This window comes from Streptopelia decaocto (genome assembly GCF_964273445.1).
Source record: "Streptopelia decaocto genome assembly, chromosome: 13".
Lineage (NCBI taxonomy): Eukaryota > Metazoa > Chordata > Aves > Columbiformes > Columbidae > Streptopelia > Streptopelia decaocto.
Genome location: NC_138668.1, coordinates 16,118,107 through 16,141,680, shown reverse-complemented (window position 1 = coordinate 16,141,680; position 23,574 = coordinate 16,118,107). Strand labels below are relative to the sequence as shown.

The following is a 23,574-nucleotide window of genomic DNA, read 5'->3' as shown; positions in this document are numbered from 1 at the left end:
CCAACCCTCGGTCCAACTCCAGTCCATTCACTAGATCATGGCACTAAGTGCCATGTCCAGTCTCAGTTTAAAAACCTCCAGGGCCGGTGAGTCCAGCACCTCCCTGGGCGGCCATTCCAATGCCTGACCACTCTCTCTGCACAGAATTGCTTTCTAATCTCCAGCCTCAATTTCCCCTGGCAGAGTTGAAGCCCATGGCCCCTTGTCCTATTGCTGATGCCTGGGAGAAGAGCCCAATCCTCACCTGGCTAGAACTGCCCTTCAGGTAGTTCTAGAGAGTGCTGAGCTCACCTCTGAGCCTCCTCTTCTCCAGACTAAACAAGCCCAGCTCCCTCAGCCTCTCCCCATAGGGCTTGTGTTCCAGTCCCTTCCCCAGTCTTGTTGCTCTTCTCTGGACCTGCTCCAGCACTTCAGTCTCTTTCCTGAACTGAGGGCCCAGAACTGAACACAATACTCCAGGTGTGGCCTCCCCAATGCAGAGCACAGGGGAAGGATCACTGCCCTTGTCCTGCTGACCACGCTGGTTTGGATACAGGACAGGACACCATTGGCCTTCTTGGCCACCTGGGCACACTGTTGGCTCATGTTGAGTTTCCTGTCCATTAGTCCCCCCAGGTCCCTTTCTGCCTGACTGCTCTCCAGCCACTCTGTGCCCAGCCTGGAGCGCTGCAGGGGGTTGTTGTGGCCAAAGTCCAGGACCCAGCACTTGGCCTTGTTGAACTTCAGCCTGTTGGAATCAGCCCATTTTTCCAGTCCATCCAGATCCCTCTGCAGAGCCCTCCTGCCTTCCAGCAGGTCAACTCTCCCTCCCAACTTGGTGTCAGCAGCAAATTTGCTGATGATGGTCTCAATCCCTTCATCTGAATCATCAATCAAGATGTTAAACAGGACTGGACCCAACACTGACCCCGGGGGACACCACTAGTGACTGGCCACCAGCTAGCAGTGTTCTGTGTTTTGGTTTGAAGGTGTTCTAAGGCTTTCAGGAGAGAAGTCCAGTGTGTATAACTGCATTTAAAAACTGAAAATTTGCCCTTTCAGATTACCTTGGGACAATACGCTTTGGAGTGATCACAGATAAACGCGTTGCAGAGGAGATCTCGCTGGTGCGTTCAGGCAGCGTGTATTTGCACAGACACGTCAACACATCTCTCGTGAGTATTGAATTTACGTTGTGGTGACTCTGAGACAGCACATGGAGATTGAAGCTCTGTCCTTGTAGTCCATGAATAAGTGTCTCATGAAGCTTATGATACATGATATTTAAGCACAGTATTTTTGTGCAGTAACGTACGTGTTCATTCTACCAGTCAGCGGCTGTTCTAAACAATAGCTTAGACCCAGCTTGATTGTTTCTATCAAAACAAACCACAAAAAACCCGAGCACCTCAGACATGACTGCACAAAGCCTTTTTCCCGAAGTTTCTACCTCTTTCATGGGTCAGAATTAGAAGGCTATGGACAAAAAGATTTTGTGTTGAGCTGGTAGGAATAGTGAAAACTTGCATTTTGGTTTAAAAGTATGACATTACACTGATTAGGAAAATCATGCAAATTGAATTAATTAAAAATTTGTAATATGTGTTAATCCATGTGCCTCGGTTTTGTAACACTAAGACTGAAAATAACAACTTTCAGATTGGCTATTTGGCGTGGAGACCTTATCTGTCCACACTAGTACCATGAGTGGAAGCTCTGTGAGGATGAAATAACATGTATTTTGTTCAGTTGAGACTAGGAAAAACATGGATTTCCCAGGTTCAGTTACTGGTAAATACATAAAACTACTTTTGTCTGTGTAAATGAATTAAGATAAACTTAATTTATTAAAATTACCATAGAAGCTGTGAGCACTTTATATCATGCATTTCTTTTCCCTGCATTCAGTAATAAGAAATATCAGTTTTAAATGCGGTTTCTAGATGTTGGGGTCTTAAAAGACTAATTTAAAATGAGTTAATATTGAGTGGTGGGAAAAAGTTTTCTAATATGCCATTAAACAAGATACGTGATGGTACCAACTTAGAGACTGAGCTCTTACAAGGAAAATTTATACTAGCAAGAAAAGTAAAGATTGTAAAGATGTAGTAAAAGAAAGGGGAGTTTCCCTGGTAGAATACTTTTTGCATGAAAGATTGTGTGTTAGTACGATCCGATGAACATTTCGAAAGACTTCCCGAAAGGAAAGGGTCTATGTAATGCTGAAGTTTGCTGAATAGTGTCATTAAATGTAGGAAGAGAGTTCCAAGCATGCCATATTTGAGAACTTCAGGCGTTACTAAGCCTAGTGAGGACAAATAATTCTTTTTTCCCCCTTGAAGATCTATCCGAATGACATCATGAACTACACTGCTGAGAACATTTGCAAGTGGGCGCTAGAAAACCGAGAGATGCTCATACGCTGGCTGAGACCACATGGTGGAAAAAGCCTTCTTTTGAACAATGAGCTGAAGAAAGGACCAGCACTTCTCATATTTCTACCTTACAATCCCTTAGCAGAAATTCATCCTCTTTTAGATGAAGTAAGTGAAATAATTATTCTTTTACTTCACAACTACTAGAACTTGAGAGCTCTAGTCTGGGTTTTGAGCTCTGTTGTGACAGGTACCTCATTTTATTTCACTATTCCAAGTATTCAGTTTTGTTTAAAAACATTTTCTCAAGCCATATTACCACAACTCCCTTAAGGGATTTGCACCCCACACAATGTGCCTTTGTCTCATGTCAGCAGTTGTTTAGGACAAGCACCCAGCTCCGTTCCTTGGGTTCCCTGTGTGGTGAGTGCTGTGTGAGAGAGAGTGATCTCTGGTCTTCTGTCCCAGCTGACATGGCTCAAATGAAAGAGCAAGAATGAGGCCTGTATCTAGTGCAGGGCTTCAGGGGTCAGTACTGGGACCTGTATTATTCAATATATTCATCAATGATTTGGACGAGGGAATAGAGTGACTGTCAGCAAGTTTGCTGGTGACACCAAGCTGGGAGGAGTGGCTGTGCTGCCATCCAGAGACCTGGACAGGCTGGAGAGTTGGACAGGGAAACATTTAATGAAATAGAACAAGGGCAAGTGTAGAGTCTTGAATCTGGGCTGGAACAATCCCAGGTTCCAGTATAAGTTGGGGAATGACCTATTAGAGAGCAGTGTAGGGGAAAGGGACCTGGGGGTCCTGGGGACAGCAGGGTGACCATGAGCCAGCACTGGGCCCTTGTGGCCAGGAAGCCAATGGTACCTGGGGTGGGTTAGAAGGGGGTGGTCAGTAGGTCAGAGAGGTTCTCCTGCCCCTCTGCTCTGCCCTGGGGAGACCACACCTGGAATATTGTGTCCAGTTGTGGCCCCTCAGTTCCAGCAGGACAGGGAACTGCTGGAGAGAGTCCAGCGCAGCCACCAAGATGCTGGAGGGAGTGGAGCATCTCCCGTGTGAGGAAAGGCTGAGGGAGCTGGGGCTCTGGAGCTGGACAAGAGGACACTGAGGGGTGACTCATTCCTGGGGATCAATATGGAAAGGGGCAGTGTCAGGAGGATGGAGCCAGGCTCTTCTGGTGACAACCAGTGACAGGACAAGGGGCAATGGGTGCAAACTGGAACACAGGAGGTTCCACTGAAAGATGAGAAGAGACTTCTTCCCGGTGAGGGTGTCAGAGCCTGGCCCAGGCTGCCCAGGGAGGTTGTGGAGTCTCCTTCTGTGCAGACATTGCAACCCGCCTGGACACCTTCCTGTGTAACCTCATCTGGGTGTTCCTGCTCCATGGGGGGATTGCACTGGATGAGCTTTCCAGGGCCCTTCCAACCCCTGACACTCTGGGATTCTGTGAGTCTGTGAATGTAGTTGAGTATTGTAGAACTTGCATTTTGTCCACCCTGTTCTATTAATACTTCTCCCATCTTTCCAGAGGTGATTACACAAGAAACAACTTTTCAGTAAACCAGACACCCTTATTTGCAATATAACCCAACTGAAAAACTACTTAGAACTAATCTGACTTTTACATCCTGTGCATTCCTTAGGCACCTTCCAGTTTTCTCTTCCTCTGTTTTCGTTCCTGAACTGCTTAGGGGAAACAAATGTAGCTGTTTTATTTATTTATTTTCCCCTGGGCTGTTTTTCGCCTGGACCCCATTGTTCCATTGAATATCGCAGCAGCTGCAGGTCGCGGTGGTGATCACATAGCACTGCGGACAGTGTGGAACAAGAAACCAGCAGCTGTGGCAGACGAACAGCAGGACTCAGTTCTGAGGCCTAATTAATATTGCAGTGTCTGAAGCAATGAGGAAAAAAAATGAAAGTAACTTATGATACAACATTTAGCCAAGCTAGAAATAGACACAACAAAAGCTACACTGCTACAGGGTAGGTTTGGTGAAAGCTTTGTGGAAAGACTGGAAAAGAACTGTAGTTATTCTTGTACTAACCTGTCCTGGTTTTGGCAGACTTAATTCAGAGACGCTTGTCACAGATCCAGCGTTCTAATAACAGGTACCACTTACTTAGATCAAATCAGTGCAACAGAAAATGTTCAGTTTCAGATTTCGTTCTACTAAATGAGAGTGTTTATCTGTATCACAATGTGAAGCGAGATACTAAATATTCCAGTCGGTCTTCACTCTGATAGAGAGATATTACGCAGCTTGTTTACCCTGGAGATGTTTGCTGCAGCCCTCCTGTGGGTTTCAGCGAGCAATGAAACCACTGGACTGTGAGGCACTTGCAAAGAACGAGACTGTCAAGAGCAGAATTTATTTTCTGATTGTAGCTCGCTGAAATGAGATTTATCACATTTTCTGTTCATAATTTCTTCATGTGTTTCTCTATGCACATAGTCAAAATCTTTAGATTAGGTTATAATATGAGGGGTCAAGTTTCTTTTAAGTGTTTATGTGAGCATTTTCAGGTTGAAAACATCTAACAATGAATTCTTAAAGATTGTTACTATAGACCACATCTTAATGCAGCGCACCTCCTGGATGCTTCAGCATCCCTTTGATAATTACAATGATTCATATAAAAATGTTCCTGTGTAAGCAATGTGTGTATGTTCTGTATTTTGATGATGTTTCATGTGGTAGGTGAGGATAAAGGAAAACTGCCTCTTTCATTTTCCTTTCTTCTGTGTTCTGTTATTTATCTCCAAGATAAGGAATTCCTTCTATGGTTGCTACACGTGCCCTTTGCTGCTTGTTTCCCCATGGTTATCAAAAGCAAACTGGTGATGCAGCACGGGGGTGTTTGCACTGAGAGGCAGGCCTTTTTCTTTTTTCTCCCAATAAGTCACGCATTACTATACGCAAACAACACCTGCAGCTTTACAACTTTATGCAAATATTAACATCGCTGTGATTGTTACTAAATTTGTGCACCACCTATACCAGGAAAAAAATCTCTATTCCCTTTTCATGTTGAGATGCTTCTATTTATTTTCTCCTTGTATTGGATAATAATGGAAATTCAGGAACCTGTACTGATTAATACTTCATGTAGTGGCTGGAGAGCAGTCAGGCAGAAAGGGACCTGGGGGGACTAATGGACAGGAAACTCAACATGAGCCAGCAGTGTGCCCAGGTGGCCAAGAAGGCCAATGGTGTCCTGTCCTGTATCCAAACCAGCATGGTCAGCAGGCCAAGGGCAGTGATCCTTCCCCTGTGCTCTGCATTGGGGAGGCCACACCTGGAGTGTTGTGTTCAGTTCTGGGCCCCTCAGCTCAGGAAAGAGATTGAGGTGCTGGAGCGGGTCCAGAGAAGAGCAACAAGACTGGGGAAGGGACCTGAGCACAAGCCCTATGGGGAGAGGCTGAGGGAGCTGGGCTTGTTTAGTCTGGAGAAGAGGAGGCTTAGAGCTGAGCTCAGCACTCTCTAGAACTACCTGAAGGGCAGTTCTAGCCAGGTGGGGATTGGGCTCTTCTCCCAGGCATCAGCAATAGGACAAGGGGCCATGGGCTTCAACTCTGCCAGGGGAAATTGAGGCTGGCGATTAGAAAGCAATTCTGTGCAGAGAGTGGTCAGGCATTGGAATGGCTGCCCAGGGAGGTGCTGGACTCACCGGCCCTGGAGGTTTTTAAACTGAGATTGGACATGGCACTTAGTGCCATGATCTAGTGAATGGACTGGAGTTGGACCAAGGGTTGGACTGGATGATCTCTGAGGTCTTTTCCAACCCAGTTGATTCTGTGATTCTGTGATTTAACCTTAAAATGTAGTGTTATTGCACTAGGGTAAATATGATGCAAAGAGGACCTTGAGATCAGTGGAGTGGACTGAAAAAAATTTAAGTGGCTTTTTGTTGTTCTCTGTATTTAATTCTTACATGCTGAAATAGCTGAAAATTTAACTTTGTTATCAATTCAGAGCCTCCTATAATTTTTTCTAAGTATGAAGGAGAGGAGTATTCAACTTAATGCCTCTGAAATTCCATCTCTTATTGCATATATGTTGTGAATCCTGGAACAGATAACTGCATTTGAGTGAATTATGTACAGTTAATCTTGATTTTATTTTTTTCCTGTAGATTACTAAAGTGGCCTTGGAATACCACAACTGTAATAAAAGCCAGGCAGCTGAGCCAGATCTTCAGCACTTAGGAGACACCGATTCACCAGCTTTTGATTCCTCTGTACCAGATGCACATATGGAATTACCAGAAACGCTTTCAATTACCAAGTACCCATGCTGTAACACAGTGGTGCTTCCGCAGTGGCATTCGATCTCCAGAACTCACAATGTCTGTGAGCTTTGCATTAACCAGACACTCGGTGTCAAACCAAATAAAGTCCACGTGCCACACTGCAACTTTTTAGAGATAGAAGCAGCTTTGGACTCTTTCTACCTCCAGGAACACACCTTTTTTCAAGTTATATCAAATACCATAGAATGCAGCAATTTCTTAAGTTTCTATAGTCCCTTTAGCTATTACACTGCATGTTGCAGGACAGTAAACAGGCATTTTTTAAGTTTCATAAGTTCTGAGAAGACCATCTTTCAGACCCCCAAAGTAGCATTTTCTTCCCATGGGAAGAAAGGTAACACCCAACATTCTATTCCTCACATTGAGGACAGGAATTGCTTTATTCCTGACTTTAACATTAGTGGCACTAACATTAGTGGTCTGAGCTGCAGGACCAACAAAACCTTGAATCTCTATCTACTGGATTCCAATCTTTTTTGGATATATGCAGAGAGACTAGGAGCCTCAAGATCTGCTCACCTTAAGGAATTTGCTGCCATTGTTGACCTGAAAGAAGAAGTGCACTATGTCCTGGATCAAAATCAGTCACTTGTTGGATCTACACTGGGTATGGTATCCACTATACAAATGCTTGAAATAGGAAAATGAAATTTCCAAGTAAGCTTATGAATGAAAAATGTAATGCCATTTTGAAAATGACTGCTTTTAAAGTGAGGCTGTAGTCAACTGTCTCCCATAATATACTCCTGCAAAAGCTGGGAGCCCATGGCTTGGACAAGTGCACTCTCTGCTGGGTTAAGAACTGGCTGGAGGGCCGGGCCCAGAGAGTGCTGGGGAATGGGGCTGCATCCAGCTGGCGGCCAGTCACTGGTGGTGTCCCCAGGGGTCAGTGTTGGGTCCAGTCCTGTTGAACATCTTCATTGATGATTTAGATGAAGGGATTGAGACCATTATCAGCAAATTTGCTGATGACACCAAGTTGGGAGGGAGTGTCGAGCTGCTGGAAGGCAGGAGGGCTCTGCAGAGGGATCTGGATAAACTGGAAAAATGGGCCAATTGCAATGGACTGAAGTTCAATAAGGCCAAGTGCCGGGTCCTGCACTTTGGCCACAACAACACCCCTGCAGCGCTCCAGGCTGGCACAGAGTAGCTGGAGAGCAGCCAGGCAGAAAGGGACCTGGGGGGACTAATGGACAGGAAGCTCAACATGAGCCACCAGTGTGCCCAGGTGGCCAAGAAGGCCAATGGTGTCCTGTCCTGTATCCAAACCAGCGTGGTCAGCAGGACAAGGGCAGTGACCCTTCCCCTGTGCTCTGCATTGGGGAGGCCACACCTGGAGTGTTGTGTTCAGTTCTGGGCCCCTCAGGTCAGGAAAGAGATTGAAGTGCTGGAGCGGGTCCAGAGAAGAGCAACGAGACTGGGGAAGGGACTGGAACACAAGCCCTATGGGGAGAGGCTGAGGGAGCTGGGCTTGTTTAGTCTGGAGAAGAGGAGGCTCAGAGCTGAGCTCAGCACTCTCTAGAACTACCTGAAGGGCAGTTCTAGCCAGGTGGGGATTGGGCTCTTCTCCCAGGCATCAGCAATAGGACAAGGGGCCATGGGCTTCAACTCTGCCAGGGGAAATTGAGGCTGGAGATTAGAAAGCAATTCTGTGCAGAGAGAGTGGTCAGGATTGGAATGGCTGCCCAGGGAGGTGCTGGACTCACCGGCCCTGGAGGTTTTTAAACTGAGACTGGACATGGCACTTAGTGCCATGATCTAGTGAATGGACTGGAGTTGGACCAAGGGTTGGACTGGATGATGTCGAAGGTCTTTTCCAACCCAGTCCATTCTATGATTCTGAGAATCGTAATGTATTGTTATTTATTTAGTAGATAACCAAGCAGTAGAATCATGTTTTGGATGATATTAGAACTAATTTTCATACATCAAATGTCATAGAAAAAAGAAAGTTACATTGCATCTAACATATTTGATATTGTGGAAGACATCTGTATGTTGGTGTTGGTGTTCACTCACCTGTTCTGTATACTAAACTATCAGCAGAGCCCAGCCCTTCTCCTTGGCTTCTGAAGCCAACCTATTCATTGTTTTACATTTATTTTGAGAAATCTGTGTGTTTTAATGGTAGAGCTCTGAAGTGGATTTAGCCAAATCTGTCAAAACTCAATTTCCTGGCTGAATTGGAGCAGGAAAAACAAACAAATAAACAAAAACCAACACAACAATCACAGTTTCACTTTATTTGTTATTAAAGAAGACACAGTGTACCTAACCACATAGAACCTGTCCTGAGGATGTGCAAAAGTGAGTCTACCTGCAGCAAATGCATAGTTTTCTAACATTAGCAGTATAAGTAAATGTGGAAGCAAATTCAGGTGAACATAGTATTTTTTTGTTCAAGAAGGTATATCAATATAATTCTTTTAGCATTAATTACATTTCCATTTTGCCCTAGCTCCGTAAGTACAAAGGTATATACAATGTAAGGACAGACAGCTGTGTTTGTATCAAGGATCCCATCCAGCCCGGTGCCCCCCACATAGACACTCTGGGGAAAATAAGAATCCCCAGTGACCAGAAAAGATGCTCAGCAAAAATTAAGATCAGAGTGAGGAGATAACAGTTTCCTTCCCCTTTCTGTGCCGGGTACATTCTGTCTCACACTGTTTTCAGGTCACAGGATTTCCTGCACGTGATATGCGGGTTTCTGCTGAGTAACACTGAGTTTGGGTTTTGTGGCTTTTTTACCATTTCATTTTACTTCCTCAAGCCTCCTCCTGATATCTGAAAATAACAAAACAGCTTTGTGTTTAATACCTTTAACAGTTTTTACAGATAGTTTCTAAAAATTCAGGAGTGTGTATTTTAATTAGCCCCCTCCTTCCCGTCATTACTTTACCATGTATAGATATTCTGAATATGGAGATCTAGGAATATGGAGGGATCTAGGAATATGGAGATCTGGTTTATTCTGATGTGAGAATTTAATGAAATGCTGGATAGTAGCTATAAAATTCAATGTACTACTGTTTGCATTTCAGAGATAAACTTGATTACCTGGTGTTTTGCTTATATGTATGTACAAAAGTGCCAGTTTTACTTGGGCCTAGTTTTTAGGTTGGAAATATCAGCACGAGATGCTTCTGTTTGATCAAATAATTATTTGTAGTGTGCTTGATATTGTATCTTTTATCTTGACTATTGAAAACTCTTATTTTGTAATGCTTAGAGTAATATTTCTCTGTCTAAATTGGAAATAAAAGATACTGTTGATGTCTCACAGCAGTTTAGAGAACATGGTCCAGGCTCTGGACTGTAGCTGAAGGTAGTTGGGGGTTTTGAAGCTTTTTTACTACTGGTTAAGCTACCTGTTACATATTTTAAAACTAAGGAGAAAGTTAAATGAAGAGGTCACTGGTAAGCAAAAGGTGACCAGTCGTATTGGCCATGGGTATAGCACAGTCTGAAGCAAAAGGAGAATTACAGGGAAAGTAATGAAAAATAAAGGAATAAATGCAAATAAATGTGAAATTAAGTGGAGCCTTGAAGAGAAGGGCCAAATACTTGAGTGCTTTGTAGAAAGTGAAAGATCGTGAGGAGATAGTGTTTACAATTTACCATGCGTGTGGTTAGATGAGGAGGGAAGAGAATTGCAATTGTAGTATGTTGAGTAGGAACAGGAGCAAGATGAGAGAGTAGTGTGGGATGTGAAAAGACTGTAACGAGCCAAACAAAGAAACAGGCAAGTTCTGTCTTTGTTTCAGTGGTGGTTACTCAAGAGTTAATGCGAAACGCTCAAAAATCAATTCCATTTAACCAGGTTTGAATTAGTATTTTCTCTGTGAATTCTTCTGAATTCCAAAGTAAAACCTGCCAAAATAATGTATTTGTGAGACTGAAATAACTTTGTTACGTATCGATTTCATTTCAGAGAACTTCATAAAGAATTTCAGTGCTCTCTACAGTCCCTTGGAAAGGCATCTTGTTGATGAGCCCTGGGTCCGTGTTCCCGGCCAGCGTGTCATCACTGAGGTGACGACCAACACCTTTCGCCACACCGTGGTTTTGAGTGAAAAGGTACCTCTCGTTACTCAAAAAGCTTCTCTTTTTTCTATATGTAACCTTTTTAAAAAGTTGGAAATTATTTCAAAGTGAACATAATGGGAAGAAAAAAAAGGAAAAAACAAAAAGAAAAACAAACCAAACAAAAAACCCCCAAACCCACCACCCCCCCACCCCAAACATTTGAAACCTAAATCATTATTTGAAAGCACACAGCAAAACTCTTAGAGGTAAAAGCTTTCGAATTGCACGCCATGCAATTGCTTTACGTAAAATGTCATCCTGAACAGTAGTTAAATTACTTTAATTTCTTAAAGATGTGATAATGAAGATTAATATCCGTTGTCTTTGAGGGCCGCAGTGAGTGTGTGAATCCCCAGCATTTGGTTTCCAGCAGCTCCAGCTCCTGCTTTGCTTGTTAAAGGCAAAAAGTAGGAGTCTCCACATCTTTATTTCTCTCCCCCCATAAGAAGTACACAGTCACTGTTAGATACATATGGATTTAAGATTACAAAAGAATCTTGAGAGGTGTACTAAGGTTTAGTGCATTTTCACTTAAATTTCCTAAACTGAATAATCTAAATAATCCTCTTTGTTTTGTCGTTCTCTTAATGGAAAGAGAATTCCCAAAGAGTTTTTGTGTGTTTACTCAGTAGACAAACAGCATCAGGAAATATAATAAAGTTGATTAACATTAGGATATTGTTTCCTTTCACGTTCTAAAGGTTCCATGTTGTAGTTGTGTTGAAGACTAGTCCTCCTTTACTGCAAATTAACTACAATAGATAACCAAACTCTATTTCATTTTCCAGAATGTCTTGCTGCTCTATTACGCACAGTGGTGTGGATTCTGTGCTTCTCTTAATCACATCTTTATTCAACTGGCTCGGCTTTTGCCTCCAGACAATTTCACTGTGGCAAGGTAAAAGAGATTCTAATTTTGTCTCTCTAGACTAATGTAAGTTCATTGAGGTCATCTGCCTGGAAAATATATATATATATATATTTTTTTTTTTCTCTACAGTCTTGCAATAGTAGATGCAAATGTCCTCTTCATTTTTCTTTGAATGCATTATTTTGTTTTTCTCTGTATAAATTTGGTGGTTTTCAACCTCACTGCAGTAGTTACACAGTTTAATTAAAACTAATTTTTAAACAGTGCAATTAACCTTGAAGCTTCCTAATTTCAGGAAGTGAATCAATATAACAGCGGCAGGAAATCATTTTTCCCCGTGTTTCTGATAATTTGTAGTGAATAATTACATCCTGTAGTGTGGTATTTGAGAAGCTGTTGGAGGTGGGCAGAACAGGTGGGTTAACCTGGGGGACAGTTGAGCCCCACGCAGCACAGGGACAAACATATATATTTATATAAAAATATATATAAAAATGTATAAAAATATCTAAGTCATGTTTTTGTTTGGCATGTCCAGGGTTTTTAAGGTTTCACCTATGCTTTCTTATTCATGTATTTTACAACATCTGCTGTGATTGCATCCTTGTTTCATTCTGACCGAAGTTACTCCAGGAGGCAGCATGAGGTGCATAGGAGAAAAAATCAGTTAAAATCTGGAGTTTTCACCCGCTTATAATAGTGCCGCTATTCCCACAGATGTGACACTGCTCTCCAATCTAAACCCATTCTCTTTCCTGACTTTGAACTTCTCTCATTTGCTCCCTTATTTTTCCTGCAGTGTTGCTGATGTGCTTCTCTGTGTTTTTTTCTCTGTAATAAAATTGTTGCAATTAATAAGAATCTTATTCGTAATCGAAGAAAACCTAACAATGAAGAGGAAAACACAAGAAGCGATTGAACGGGTCTTTCATTCAGAAAATCTTGTGTTCCTTTTTATGTAGAGCTTTAGAAAAAACGGGGCCTTTAAGAATGTGCTTGTCCTTGGAAGAAGCAAAATAATTTACTTCCAAAACTACTTAAGGGGAAAATACTCATAGAGTTGTACTTGAGAAACAAATTAATGAATAGAAAAAACTTCAGTATCTGCCTGTTCTCTTCATCAATGTGTCTTTTCTTAACAGAATTGATGTCACTCGAAACGACCTCCCATGGGAATTTATGACAGACCGTCTCCCAACCATTTTATTTTTTCCTCATCAGAGGTAATGTAATTATTTTTTGCAGTGGGTTTTTAACTTTCATTTTACTAAGTTATAATAATTATCTGCTTACATGTCTTGGTAGAGAGAAAAGCCAAACTAATTAATTTCCATAGATACTTTATGCATATTCTAATTAAAAGCCAAACAAAATAACAAACCAACAACAAACAGACCCAACAGACATGGATAGCTGATGGTATGTGGATAGTGAATGTTCTCTCCAAAGTTCATTATTTAATTGTTTGTAACTCCTCCTTTATTAACAGCAGCATTACCAGCTTTATTCTTTAGTTAATTTTCCTTATTATTTGGTTGTATTTAAAATTATTATTTTGGTGTGATCTAAATAAATTAATGAGGGGGACTTCAGGAGAGGGAGAAGGGAGGGAAATGATGTAGGTGGTGGTACAACGTGCATCTAGTGCAACTTGTATCTAATCACTTCTCATAGGGTAAGCTAAGAGAGATCTCAATATTATAGTGGAGAATAAGTAACCCAACCCAAGCTTAGTCTCATTTATAAAACGAAACCAATCCTGACATTAGATACGTGTAGCTGGCCCTGTATTTTTGGATATCAGATTCTTTGGCAATCTGCAGAAACAATGGAAGTTGTTCTGCCAGCTGAGAATGAGTCTAATAGCTGCAGAGAGAATTACTTGGAATGCTTCTGGTCTTTATAAGCTTTCTAAAGGAGATGCTAATATCTAAAGCAAAATCTCCGCTTTTACACAGTATAGGAATACATAGAGAGTTATACCTAGAGAGAGAGCTCATATCTTGTCTTGATTTAATAAAATAAAAGTTAAATTTTCCTCTTTTGTATTTCATTTATATGTCAGTTATGTTCCCTTTTGTATTGAAAGAAGTTTCACATTAAAAGAAATTTCAATTTATAAAATATACATGAAAGGAGAGGTGCTTTCATTCCTGATAGATCAGAATATAGCGTTACTTTCTTTTTCTTGCTTTCGTGATGCCATTAGTCTTGCTCGGTGACATCGTGTTGCCATGAAAGAATATGAAGGAAAAAAACCCAACCCAAAGAATTGTTGTGAATGTTATGATACAGTAGGAAGAGAATATGGGATGGAGTGAAAAAAGGTGGTTGAGGAAGCAGAAATATGAGACAGGAAGAAAATGTACTGGAAATGGAAACTTTCTGAAAATTGTTTGGAAATTGTATAAAAGTTATTGGAAGATTGTCATGTTGCCTGGCTGGAAGATCCGTTGCAGATACCTCAGGGGCTTTATTGAGCTGTTGGACTGCAGCGTTTCTTAAACATAAGGGTGTGGGGTTTTTAAATCTATTAATATTTCATAAGGTGTGATCCGGCCTTCAAGTGAAAGCCATGCTTTAAAGTGATTTCATGTAAGAACTTCCTGTGTGAACTAACACTGTGGTTATTGAAATATCTTTTTTTCTTTCTTAAAACATCACTTATTACTTCAGTATTTCACTTGGGCATAAATACACTTTTTTTAAAGATTTTTCTTGTTGTTGAAGTAGCGCAGATTCTTTAGTTGTCATTAGTTTCCTTAATGTTATTGATGCTTTTTAGCAGCAATTACAAAAAACTGCAGAGCGTTGCTTTTACAGCTACTACAGAATTACATCACGAGGATTTGTGTACATTGTCAGAACGTTTTGGTTTTCACTTTGACTCAGTAGCAAGTGCTGCAGAACAGCAGCACATTGGGCGTTCTGGAAGCCTTGCATTGTCTCTTTAAAACAGATGAAGTTTCTGTCGCAGTTTTAACACCTTCAGAGGAGAATATCCAGAGGGAGATGAGCAGTGAAACAAGGTGTGACATGCTGCTGAAGTGAAACTGGATATAGCAAGCAAATCTTGGAGGAACAGCCAAGAAATAAGAGTGTAGGACAGGCAAGTGGAGTTTCAAGGAGGCAGCTGGGACTGGGAATAATTTCTTGGGATGATGAAGGAAAGCTGAGCTGGAGGAAGGGAATTGATTAATGAATGGGTGAACAAAAACAAAGGTAGAGGAATGCACAAAGGGTGCCTCTGGAGAATAAGGAACTGTAAAGTTAGGGATGGAAAAGAGCAGGAGAGCATTAATATATGTAGGACTGGGATGGGACCTGGAATGGCACATCCAAGGGTCCTGAACCTGCTCTCTGCAGCGGGGAAAATCGGAATTCAGTGTCAGGCCTGCGTGTCACCTCTGCTTGGTGCCAGGACACAGTGCAGGTGCATCCAGCCTTTCGCAGGCCAAGGAATGAGAAAGATGTTGGCACTCATTAAGCTGTTTCTTCCAGGGTAACATATATAGGCTCAAAATAGTCATTCCCCATCAGCTTTATACATCTGGATTCAACTTCTAATAATGTATGTAGAATTAGGAACACCTGAATGCTTTGCTTCAGCTTTTAATGTTTAACATCAGTATGCTCTGATCACACCTGCCCAACAGTGATGCTACAGTATGTATTTCAAGCTCCTAACCCATAATTAAGATACTTAGTAAAATCTGTTTCTTGAAATTTGACAGAAAACTTTGCTCTCAAATACCAGTCCAGTGCAGAGATGCTTACAGCAGCCAGACTGAAATACAGGGTAAAGGGTTCACCAAGACAAAATACTGTGTCCTTTGTCTTTATTGTGTGAGTTCACGTTTCTCTTAGCTGCTATATTAACCATTATGATAAAAAAAACTCACAAGGTATCAAGTTGGAATTGAACAGTAGATGTTCAGATAAAATTATCATTGCTTACCTATCTGAATGTTTTAATAGTAACTTGTTGTGTCTTTCTAGGAAGGAACAAAGTGTGAAGTTCCCTGAAGACTTTTCAATTAACCTTCCTAATCTCCTTAAGTTTATTTTGCATCACTCAAGTTTCTCTTCATCGGAGCCCTGTACCAAAGAATGCCTGCAGAAAGAGACAGTTCTACAGCAAGGACGCATCTCCCACTTAGAGAGGGAAATCCAGAAGCTGAGATCGGAAATCGGTGCCCTTCATCAGGCCCAGGAGCAGCTGGAAGCACAGCTTTCTGAAGCCAGGAGAGAGGAGCAGAGGCTACAGCAGCAAAAACACGCACTGGAAAAGCAGCACAAGACTCTGCAGCTCCACAGCGAGCAGCTCCAGGCCACCCACGACCGCAAGAATCGGGAGTTGCTAGAAATGGCTGAAAAGCTTCAAGAATTAGCTGATGCATCAGAAAACCTCCTCAAAGAGAATGCTCTACTGAGAATCCTGGTGGCATCGAGGGAAGGGAAGCTACAGAGCAAAGATGAAATTAAAGAATCCCTTCAGTCAGAGCAAACACTTTCTGAAGATAATGCTGTATCAGTTTCAACAGCTACTGCCACATTAGAGGAAAAAAGGATTGATAATATCAGTACCACAGAGACAGAGCACAGTATTGGAAACAGGACAGAATGATTGCTTACACAAAGTCAAATGATGCAGTGTTGGGTAGGTATTTATGCAAATTTTATTGAAATCAATTGTAAATAAAGACTTCTTCCCCCACATGATTTAGAAAAAGAAAAATCAAATGGAATATTTTTGTATACTTGAACAACTTATGAGATACCCACATCTAAAGAGAAGAGGAATATGGAAAACACTTTCTGCACTTTACTATTGCACTAACTTGCAAACACTTATCCATTTAAATAAAAGATGCTGATTTTTAGGGGCAGCACCTCTGACTAAGGACCAGTTCTTTTTCACTGGACGGCTGCTAGAAGAGCAATCAGACCTTTGATTTATACTTTTCCATAATTTCAGAAGTTTGCCCTTTACACTGCGTTTTCTTTGCTGAATTTATTTTAAAATAGAGATATTTCATCCATGTAATCAGTAAACTTGAATGGACAAAGTCATCTTGCCAAAACTGTTCTGTTCCAGACCTTCAGCACTTTGTATCACTTTTGTATACAAGTTATGACTGTCTTGAAACCTGCAAGAGCCATGTGTGAACTGTTCTCCACTGAAAACTAAAGAAAGTCTTACTGAAATAATCCTGTTCTCTTTGCTTTGTAAGAGGCCTAGAATACAGCAGCTTAAGTGTGTGGGTCTGGCTGTCCATGCAGGTCTCAGGGGACTAGTGCCGGGGAAGAACAGCCCTCGATCAGCTCTACCCATAGTGTACTTGAGAGGCAACAGCAGGAGCTTTTTGCTACTGGCAGCGCTCATTTTTGCGTCAAATTATATAGTCTTCAATTTAAAAGACCAATGTAGCACTAAAAGTGCAAGTAAACATCTTACTGTAGAAGAAAGGGACAGGACTTCACTGGCTAGGCCATTGTTGTCTTGCATATAGTTAAAATTCTCAAGCAAGCTTGCTAGGCCTATGTTACTCAGTAATTCCATATGTACAGGGACAAGAAGCAAGTCTAATGCTTCCTGTAGAGCTGAAGAACTTGGACTCCATCCATTATTTGTCACTTATTTCAGGGAGCAGATCTACAGTAGCTTCTTTTTATTTTATTTTTTTTTTTCTATTAGGCAATTAAGTGTTTAAACATTTCAGTAGGCAAGAAGGAGCTGTGGCTAAAGTCACAGAAAACAGGTGAGTGGCCTCAGAGTGTGTGTGCCTTCCCTAAGAGTTTTAGAATATGTAAGCTGCCATGGGTGGCTCAGTCTTCTTGTTCCTCCTCGCCCCAAACCTTTGAGATCCCAAACATTTAATACATCTTTGTACAGTTCCCATAGCAGGAAATGAAGCGATGTGTGCATCTGGAAGGCCTTTGCTATCTTGCATCAGTCCAATGAACTGTTAAGACGAGGAGCTGTGACTTTTCTATGGCTGTGCACTCGAGTTAGTGGCAGAAGCAAGCTTTCACTGCACATTTGGTTTTGAGGGTCTGGAATCCCACCTATAGTTGTGCTGCAGGAGACCCCTTGTGTGTTATGTACAGTTGCATCATATTATTCCCATATGCTCTGGAACACAAAGCAAAAAGCTTCTGACAGCCTATTTACAGTTCACAGTGGTAAAGTAGTTCACATTACAGTAGAAGCTCCATCAAAATAGGCTCAGCTAAACAGTCAAGTAACAAAAAAATAGTCTCCTCACACCAATATAACCCTTTGTCCATTGCCGGCAATGGACATTATGCCAGGTGAATCAGATCCTGACACAGAGGAATTAGGCTACACAGTTGATGCAAAGTGCAACTTCTCGGTTTCTGCAGTTGCAAACAAAGCTAATTTAAGATTCATCGGGGCATTTTCTGGTGAGTAGTGTGCATGTGACCAGGTTTTTACAGAGCCTGACAAGCACCCTCAATAAGTTTGGAGATGACACCAGGTTGGGTGGAGTGTTGATGTGCTGGAGGGTGGGAAGGCAACACAGAGGGATCTGGATCGGCTGGGTCTATGGGCTGAGACAGTTGTCTGAGGTTCAACAAGGCCAAGGGCCGGGTCCTGCACTTGGGTCACAACAGCCCCATGAACGCTGCAGGCTGGGGAAGAGCGGCTGGAAAGTGCCTGGAGGAAAAGGAGCTGGGGGTGTTGGTGACAGCGGCTGAACATGAGCCAGCGTGTGCATGGGGCAGGGACAGGGGTGGGTTGTGGTTGGGGGACCTGGGGGAGGAGGCTGAACATGGCTGTACAAACCCTGGGGTCAGGGCCAGGACCCGTCCCGGAGCACCTGGGTGGGTCCGGGGTCCAGCCAGGGTCACCCAGCACAACCCCCGGTCCCTGTCCCCTCCAGCTCTTCCCGCTCCGTCCTGTGCCGGCTCCTCACCAGGATTTTCCTTCGCCCCTCCCGGCCCAGCTCCCCCTGTTGTTCAGGGAGTGGAGCATCTCCAGTGTGAGGAAAGGCTGAGGGAGCTGGGGCTCTGGAGCTGGACAAGAGGAGACTGAGGGGGGACTCATTCCTGGGGATCAATATGGAAAGGGGAGTGTCAGGAGGATGGAGCCAGGCTCTTCTGGTGACAGCCAGTGACAGGACAAGGGGCAATGGCTGCAAACTGGAACACAGGAGCTTCCACTGAAAGATGAGAAGAAACTTGTTCCCGGTGCGGGTGGCAGAGCCTGGCCCAGGCTGCCCAGGGGGTTGTGGAGTCTCCTTCTGTGCAGACATTGCAACCCGCCTGGACACCTTCCTGTGTCACCTCATCTGGGTGTTCCTGCTCCATGGGGGTTGCACTGGATGAGCTTTCCAGGGCCCTTCAGCCCCTGACACTCTGGATTCTCCTCGTCCCTCTGTCCCTCTCCCCACCCCTCCCCTGCCCCGCCGCTCCCTCCCGCTCTGTCCCGCTCGGCTCCTGCTCGTCCCGGCTCCCCGGGGCTCTGGGAGCGGGGCAGCCCCGGCAGGGCCATGAGGGGCCGGGCCGGTGTCCCCCAGGGTCAGACAGCAGAGGGGCCCCGGGCCGTGCTGGCAGCTCCAGTCCCGGGCACGGGGCTGCCGGCGCCATTTGCTGCTGGACACGCAGTTTGTGCTGCAGCCGCTCCCGGGTGAGGTGGGGCCGGGCCCAGCCCCGGGGGTCACAGGCACCGGCACCCGATCCCAGAGCTCCGGAGCCGCCCCAGCCCACCCCCTGCAGCTGTCCCGGCCCAGCACGGCCCTGCCCGGTCCCGCAGCCACAGCGCGGCCTGTCCCGGCAGCAGAGCCGGGCTGGGGCTGCTCCAGCCGCCGTTCCCGCAGGTGCCGCACACCCGTGTGTTCTCTCGGGTGCAGGACGGGCAAGCGACTGGAGCTACAGAACAGGGAGGGAGGAAAGGAAAGGACAGAGCAGCAGATGGAGCAGTGCCCGAGCAGGAACATTTGCCCGGCAGTGCAGAGTCAGAGCTGCAGTGAGTCCCGGGCCCTGGGGCCGTGTCGCCCCTCTTGTCCCTCTCACTGCTCACCCGCCCCTTCCCCCCCGGCCTTTCCCTCTGTGTATTTTCTCATTCCCTGTACCTCTCTTCCTCTCCATCATTGTGCTCTGCTGGCTGTCCCTCCTTTCTCTTGTCTCCAAGTCCCTGTCTCTCTTTGTCATCCAACCTTTCGTCATTGCCCCTGTTTCCTGCTCCCTGTGCCTCTTTTTTTCTGTCTTTCTCTGTCCTTCAGCCCATCGCGGTTTTTCCTTCTCTGTCTCTTTGTCCTGATCTACAGCCCTCTCTGTTTATCACAGTCTGTCTGGCCTGTTCCTTGTTCTTTGTCACTCTCTGCCTGGTACGTCTCCCTCCCTGTGCTTCTCCTCTCCTCTCCTCTCCTCTCCTCTCCTCTCCTCTCCTCTCCTCTCCTCTCCTCTCCTCTCCTCTCCTCTCCTCTCCTCTCCTCTCCTCTCCTCTCCTCTCCTCTCCTCTCCTCTCCTCTCCTCTCCTCTCCTCTCCTCTCCTCTCCTCTCCTCTCCTCTCCTCTCCTCTCCTCTCCTCTCCTCTCCTCTCCTCTCCTCTCCTCTCCTCTCCTCTCCTCTCCTCTCCTCTCCTCTCTCTCCTCTCCTCTCCTCTCCTCTCCTCTCCTCTCCTCTCCTCTCCTCTCCTCTCCTCTCCTCTCCTCTCTCACTATGTTTTTACATTCTGCGTCCCACCATCCCTGTTCTTCCTCCTGTTCATCTCCTCTCTCCCTGTCCCTCAAAGCTGCTCCCAGACTGGTTTGCCCATCTCTTCCTCCTGACACCTCTCTCTCTGTCTCCATCCCTCTGTTCTGCTCACCTTCCCTGGTTTTCTTTCTCGTTGTTATTTTTGTCTGTCTTGTTCCCTGCCCCGTCATTTCTTGCTATATCCTCTATCCTGCCCCCTGCCCCTATCCCCACCTCTCTTCTTTTTACTCCTCCTCTGCCTCGCTGCCCACCCCAGACTTTTTTCCCATCTTGTTCCTGGTCTCAACCCTTATTTTTCTTTCTCTCTCCTGCTCCCTCTCACTCTTTCTGCATCTCTTCCTCTTTCCCTGCTGCTTCTTTCTCCATGTCCAGATCCTTGCTTGCCTCTTGCTTTCTGTCCTTTTTTTCTTTTCTGTCTTTCTGTCCTCTTATAGGTCTTATCCTTTTTCACTATATCCCCCTGTCCAGCTGCTGCCCCTTCTTTCCTCTCTCTCTCTTGCTCTGTTTTTCCTTTCTCCATCTCTGTCCCACCACAGTTGTGTTTTATCCTTCAGTTCTGTCCTGCCCACTGTTCTTTGCTCTTTCTCTGTCACTCTGTCCTGCTCCCTGTGGCTTTTTTTGAATTCCTCCATCTCAGTCCTGCAGCCCATGACTGTTCTTCTCTTCTTCCATCCCTTGGTCCTGCTTCCTGCCCGTCTTTGTTTCTCCTTCCATTTGTTCTGCTGCCCATCTCTTTTCCCTTCTTGCTCCAGCTCTGCTGCTCCCTGCCCCTCTCATTCCCTCTCTGTTTCTCTGTCCTTCTCCCTGTCTCTCCCCCATCCTTCCTACTCTTCTCTCCTGCTCCCACTCAGTTGTTCCGCTCTCTCTGTCACTCTGTCCTGCTCCCTGTCACTGTCATTTCTCTCATCTTTGTCCTGCAGCCCAGTGCTGGGATTTTGCTCGTCTCTGTCCTGCTGCCCAGCCCAGGCTTTTCTGCCTCCATCTGTGTCCTGCTCCCTGTCTCTTGTTGTTTCCTCTTTCCCTTTGTCCTGCCTACCTGACCCTTTTTCTCGTTCTGTGTCACCCTGTCCTTCTCCCTTTGTGTTTCTCTGACAATGTGTGTCCTGCTCTTTTTCCTTGTCTTTCTCTCTCCCGTGTCCTTCTTCCTCTATTGTACTTTTCTATCCATCCCTCTGTTCCTACTGCTTATTCGCCTCCTCTGCTGTACTTTGGACTGTGGCTTATAAGCAAGGCTACGAAATTAAAATCTTTGCTTCCAAATCACTATTAACAGGAGAAACAAACTGACACAAATAGCAAAAATAACTATCCCCTAGATATAGAGGACCGAAAACCCAAAAGGCATTTGAAGATCTAAACCAAGAAGTCGTGGAAGATCCCTTGTTAGCCCTGATAGACTGTAGCAAACCCTTTCTATTATATTCACATGAACAGGAAGGAATAGCCAGTTAGCCCAGAAATGTCTGTGAGCCATGGCATATTACTCAGCAGCACTAGACCTCATAACTCAAGGCCTGATCTCATGCACTAGGGCAGTGGCAGCAGCAACTGTGATGATTGAGAAAACAGGAAATATTGTCCTGGGCACCTCCTAATGCCAGCGGTTCATTCCTCAGTTTTCATTGCTCCTCTCCAGAGCTCAAGCAACTGTGAATGTGCTACCCTTGGGCAGCACATAGGTTTATGGCAATAAACGCAAATGGTCATTGGCTTCTTGGACTGAACTTTCTATACATGCAACAAGATGCACTCAGACCCCTGAGATGTCCCCTCCCTTTGGTGGCCCAGTGGCACGGGCAGCAGAGCCCTGCGAGGGCGAGAATCACGGACTCCACACAATCCAATGTGAACTCAAGCGAAGCCGTTTATTGCTTGTTACAATTCTCCTTAAGTATCTTTTTGACCTGTCCACGCACTTACAGACTGCACGTAACTGGACAAGAGCTGCTGTTCACGCGCCGCAAACTCACGAGTGACTGGATGTTACAAATCTGCACGAGCTCTAGTGCTGAGCAAAACGTATCGACAAAATTGGTGACTTGCTGACTCTTCTTCACTTGCTCAAGGCTGCACGAGGTCACGTAAGACGCGGAGGCGGTTTTGCTCTCTTCTGGGTCACATAGGCCTCACAGTTCCATACAATGCCTGTTCTACTCAAGAAAGTGCCTCAAATCTCCCACAGAGCCCCACACGGCAAAGCCCGCCACATCTCCCCCAGGCTGTCCTGCCCTGGCTGGTGCTGACAGGAGGGGAGACCGGGTGGTGACAGGCCTGGGGGGTGACAGGAGGGACATGGAGCAGTGAGGCATTTGACACAGTCTCCCACAGCATCCTCACAGCTAAACTGGGGGAGTGTGGTCTGGACGATCGGGTAGTGAGGTGGACTGGGAACTGGCTGAAGGGAAGAAGCCAGAGAGTCGTGGTCAATGGGGCAGAGTCCAGTTGGGGCCTGTATCCAGTGCAGTGCCTCAGGGGGCAGTGCTGGGGCCGGTGTTATTCAATATATTAATCAACGATTTGGACGAGGGAACAGAGTGACTGTCAGCAAGTTTGCTGGTGACACCAAGCTGGGAGGAGTGGTGACACTGGAAGCTGTGCTGCCATCAGAGACCTGGACAGGCTGGAGAGTTGGGCAGGGAAACATTTAAAGAAATAGAACAAGGGCAAGTGTAGAGTCTTGAATCTGGGCAGGAACAACCCCAGGTTCCAGTATCAGCTGGGGAATGACCTGTTGGAGAGCAGTGTAGGGGAAAGGGACCTGGGGGTCCTGATGAACAGCAGGATGAGCATGAGCCAGCACTGGGCCCTTGTGGCCAGGAAGGCCAATGGTACCTGGGGTGGGTTAGAAGGGGGTGGTCAGTAGGTCAGAGAGGTTCTCCTGCCCCTCTGCTCTGCCCTGGGGAGACCACACCTGGAATCTTGTGTCCAGTTGTGGCCCCTCAGTTCCAGCAGGACAGGGAACTGCTGGAGAGAGTCCAGCGCAGGGCAACAAAGATGCTGAAGGGAGTGGAGCATCTCCCGTGTGAGGAAAGGCTGAGGGAGCTGGGGCTCTTTAGCTTGGAGAAGAGGGGTGACCTTATTGATGTTGACAAATATATGAAGGGTGAGTGTCAGGAGGATGGAGCCAGGCTCTTCTCTGTGACAACCGCTGATAGGACAAGGGGCAGTGGGTTCAAACTGGGACTCAGGAGGTCTCTTCCAATCCCTAATATTCTG

The 23,574-nt window shown here is 45.0% G+C and overlaps 1 protein-coding gene across 3 annotated transcripts in view; it reads left to right on the top strand.

Moving 5' to 3' along the window:
• Positions 1-16,587, top strand: part of TXNDC11 (thioredoxin domain containing 11) — a 32,857-nt gene extending 16,270 nt beyond the window's left edge. For all 3 annotated transcript variants that reach the window (XM_082065029.1, XM_082065028.1, XM_082065030.1), the window contains 7 exons: positions 1,042-1,154; positions 2,322-2,522; positions 6,498-7,281; positions 10,609-10,754; positions 11,552-11,661; positions 12,777-12,857; positions 15,634-16,587. In XM_082065029.1, coding sequence (XP_081921155.1) covers positions 1,042-1,154; positions 2,322-2,522; positions 6,498-7,281; positions 10,609-10,754; positions 11,552-11,661; positions 12,777-12,857; positions 15,634-16,261 — 2,063 coding nt within the window. In that variant the 3' untranslated portion in view covers positions 16,262-16,587. The remainder of the gene's footprint in view (positions 1-1,041; positions 1,155-2,321; positions 2,523-6,497; positions 7,282-10,608; positions 10,755-11,551; positions 11,662-12,776; positions 12,858-15,633) is intronic.
• The last annotated feature ends 6,987 nt before the right edge of the window (positions 16,588-23,574 follow it).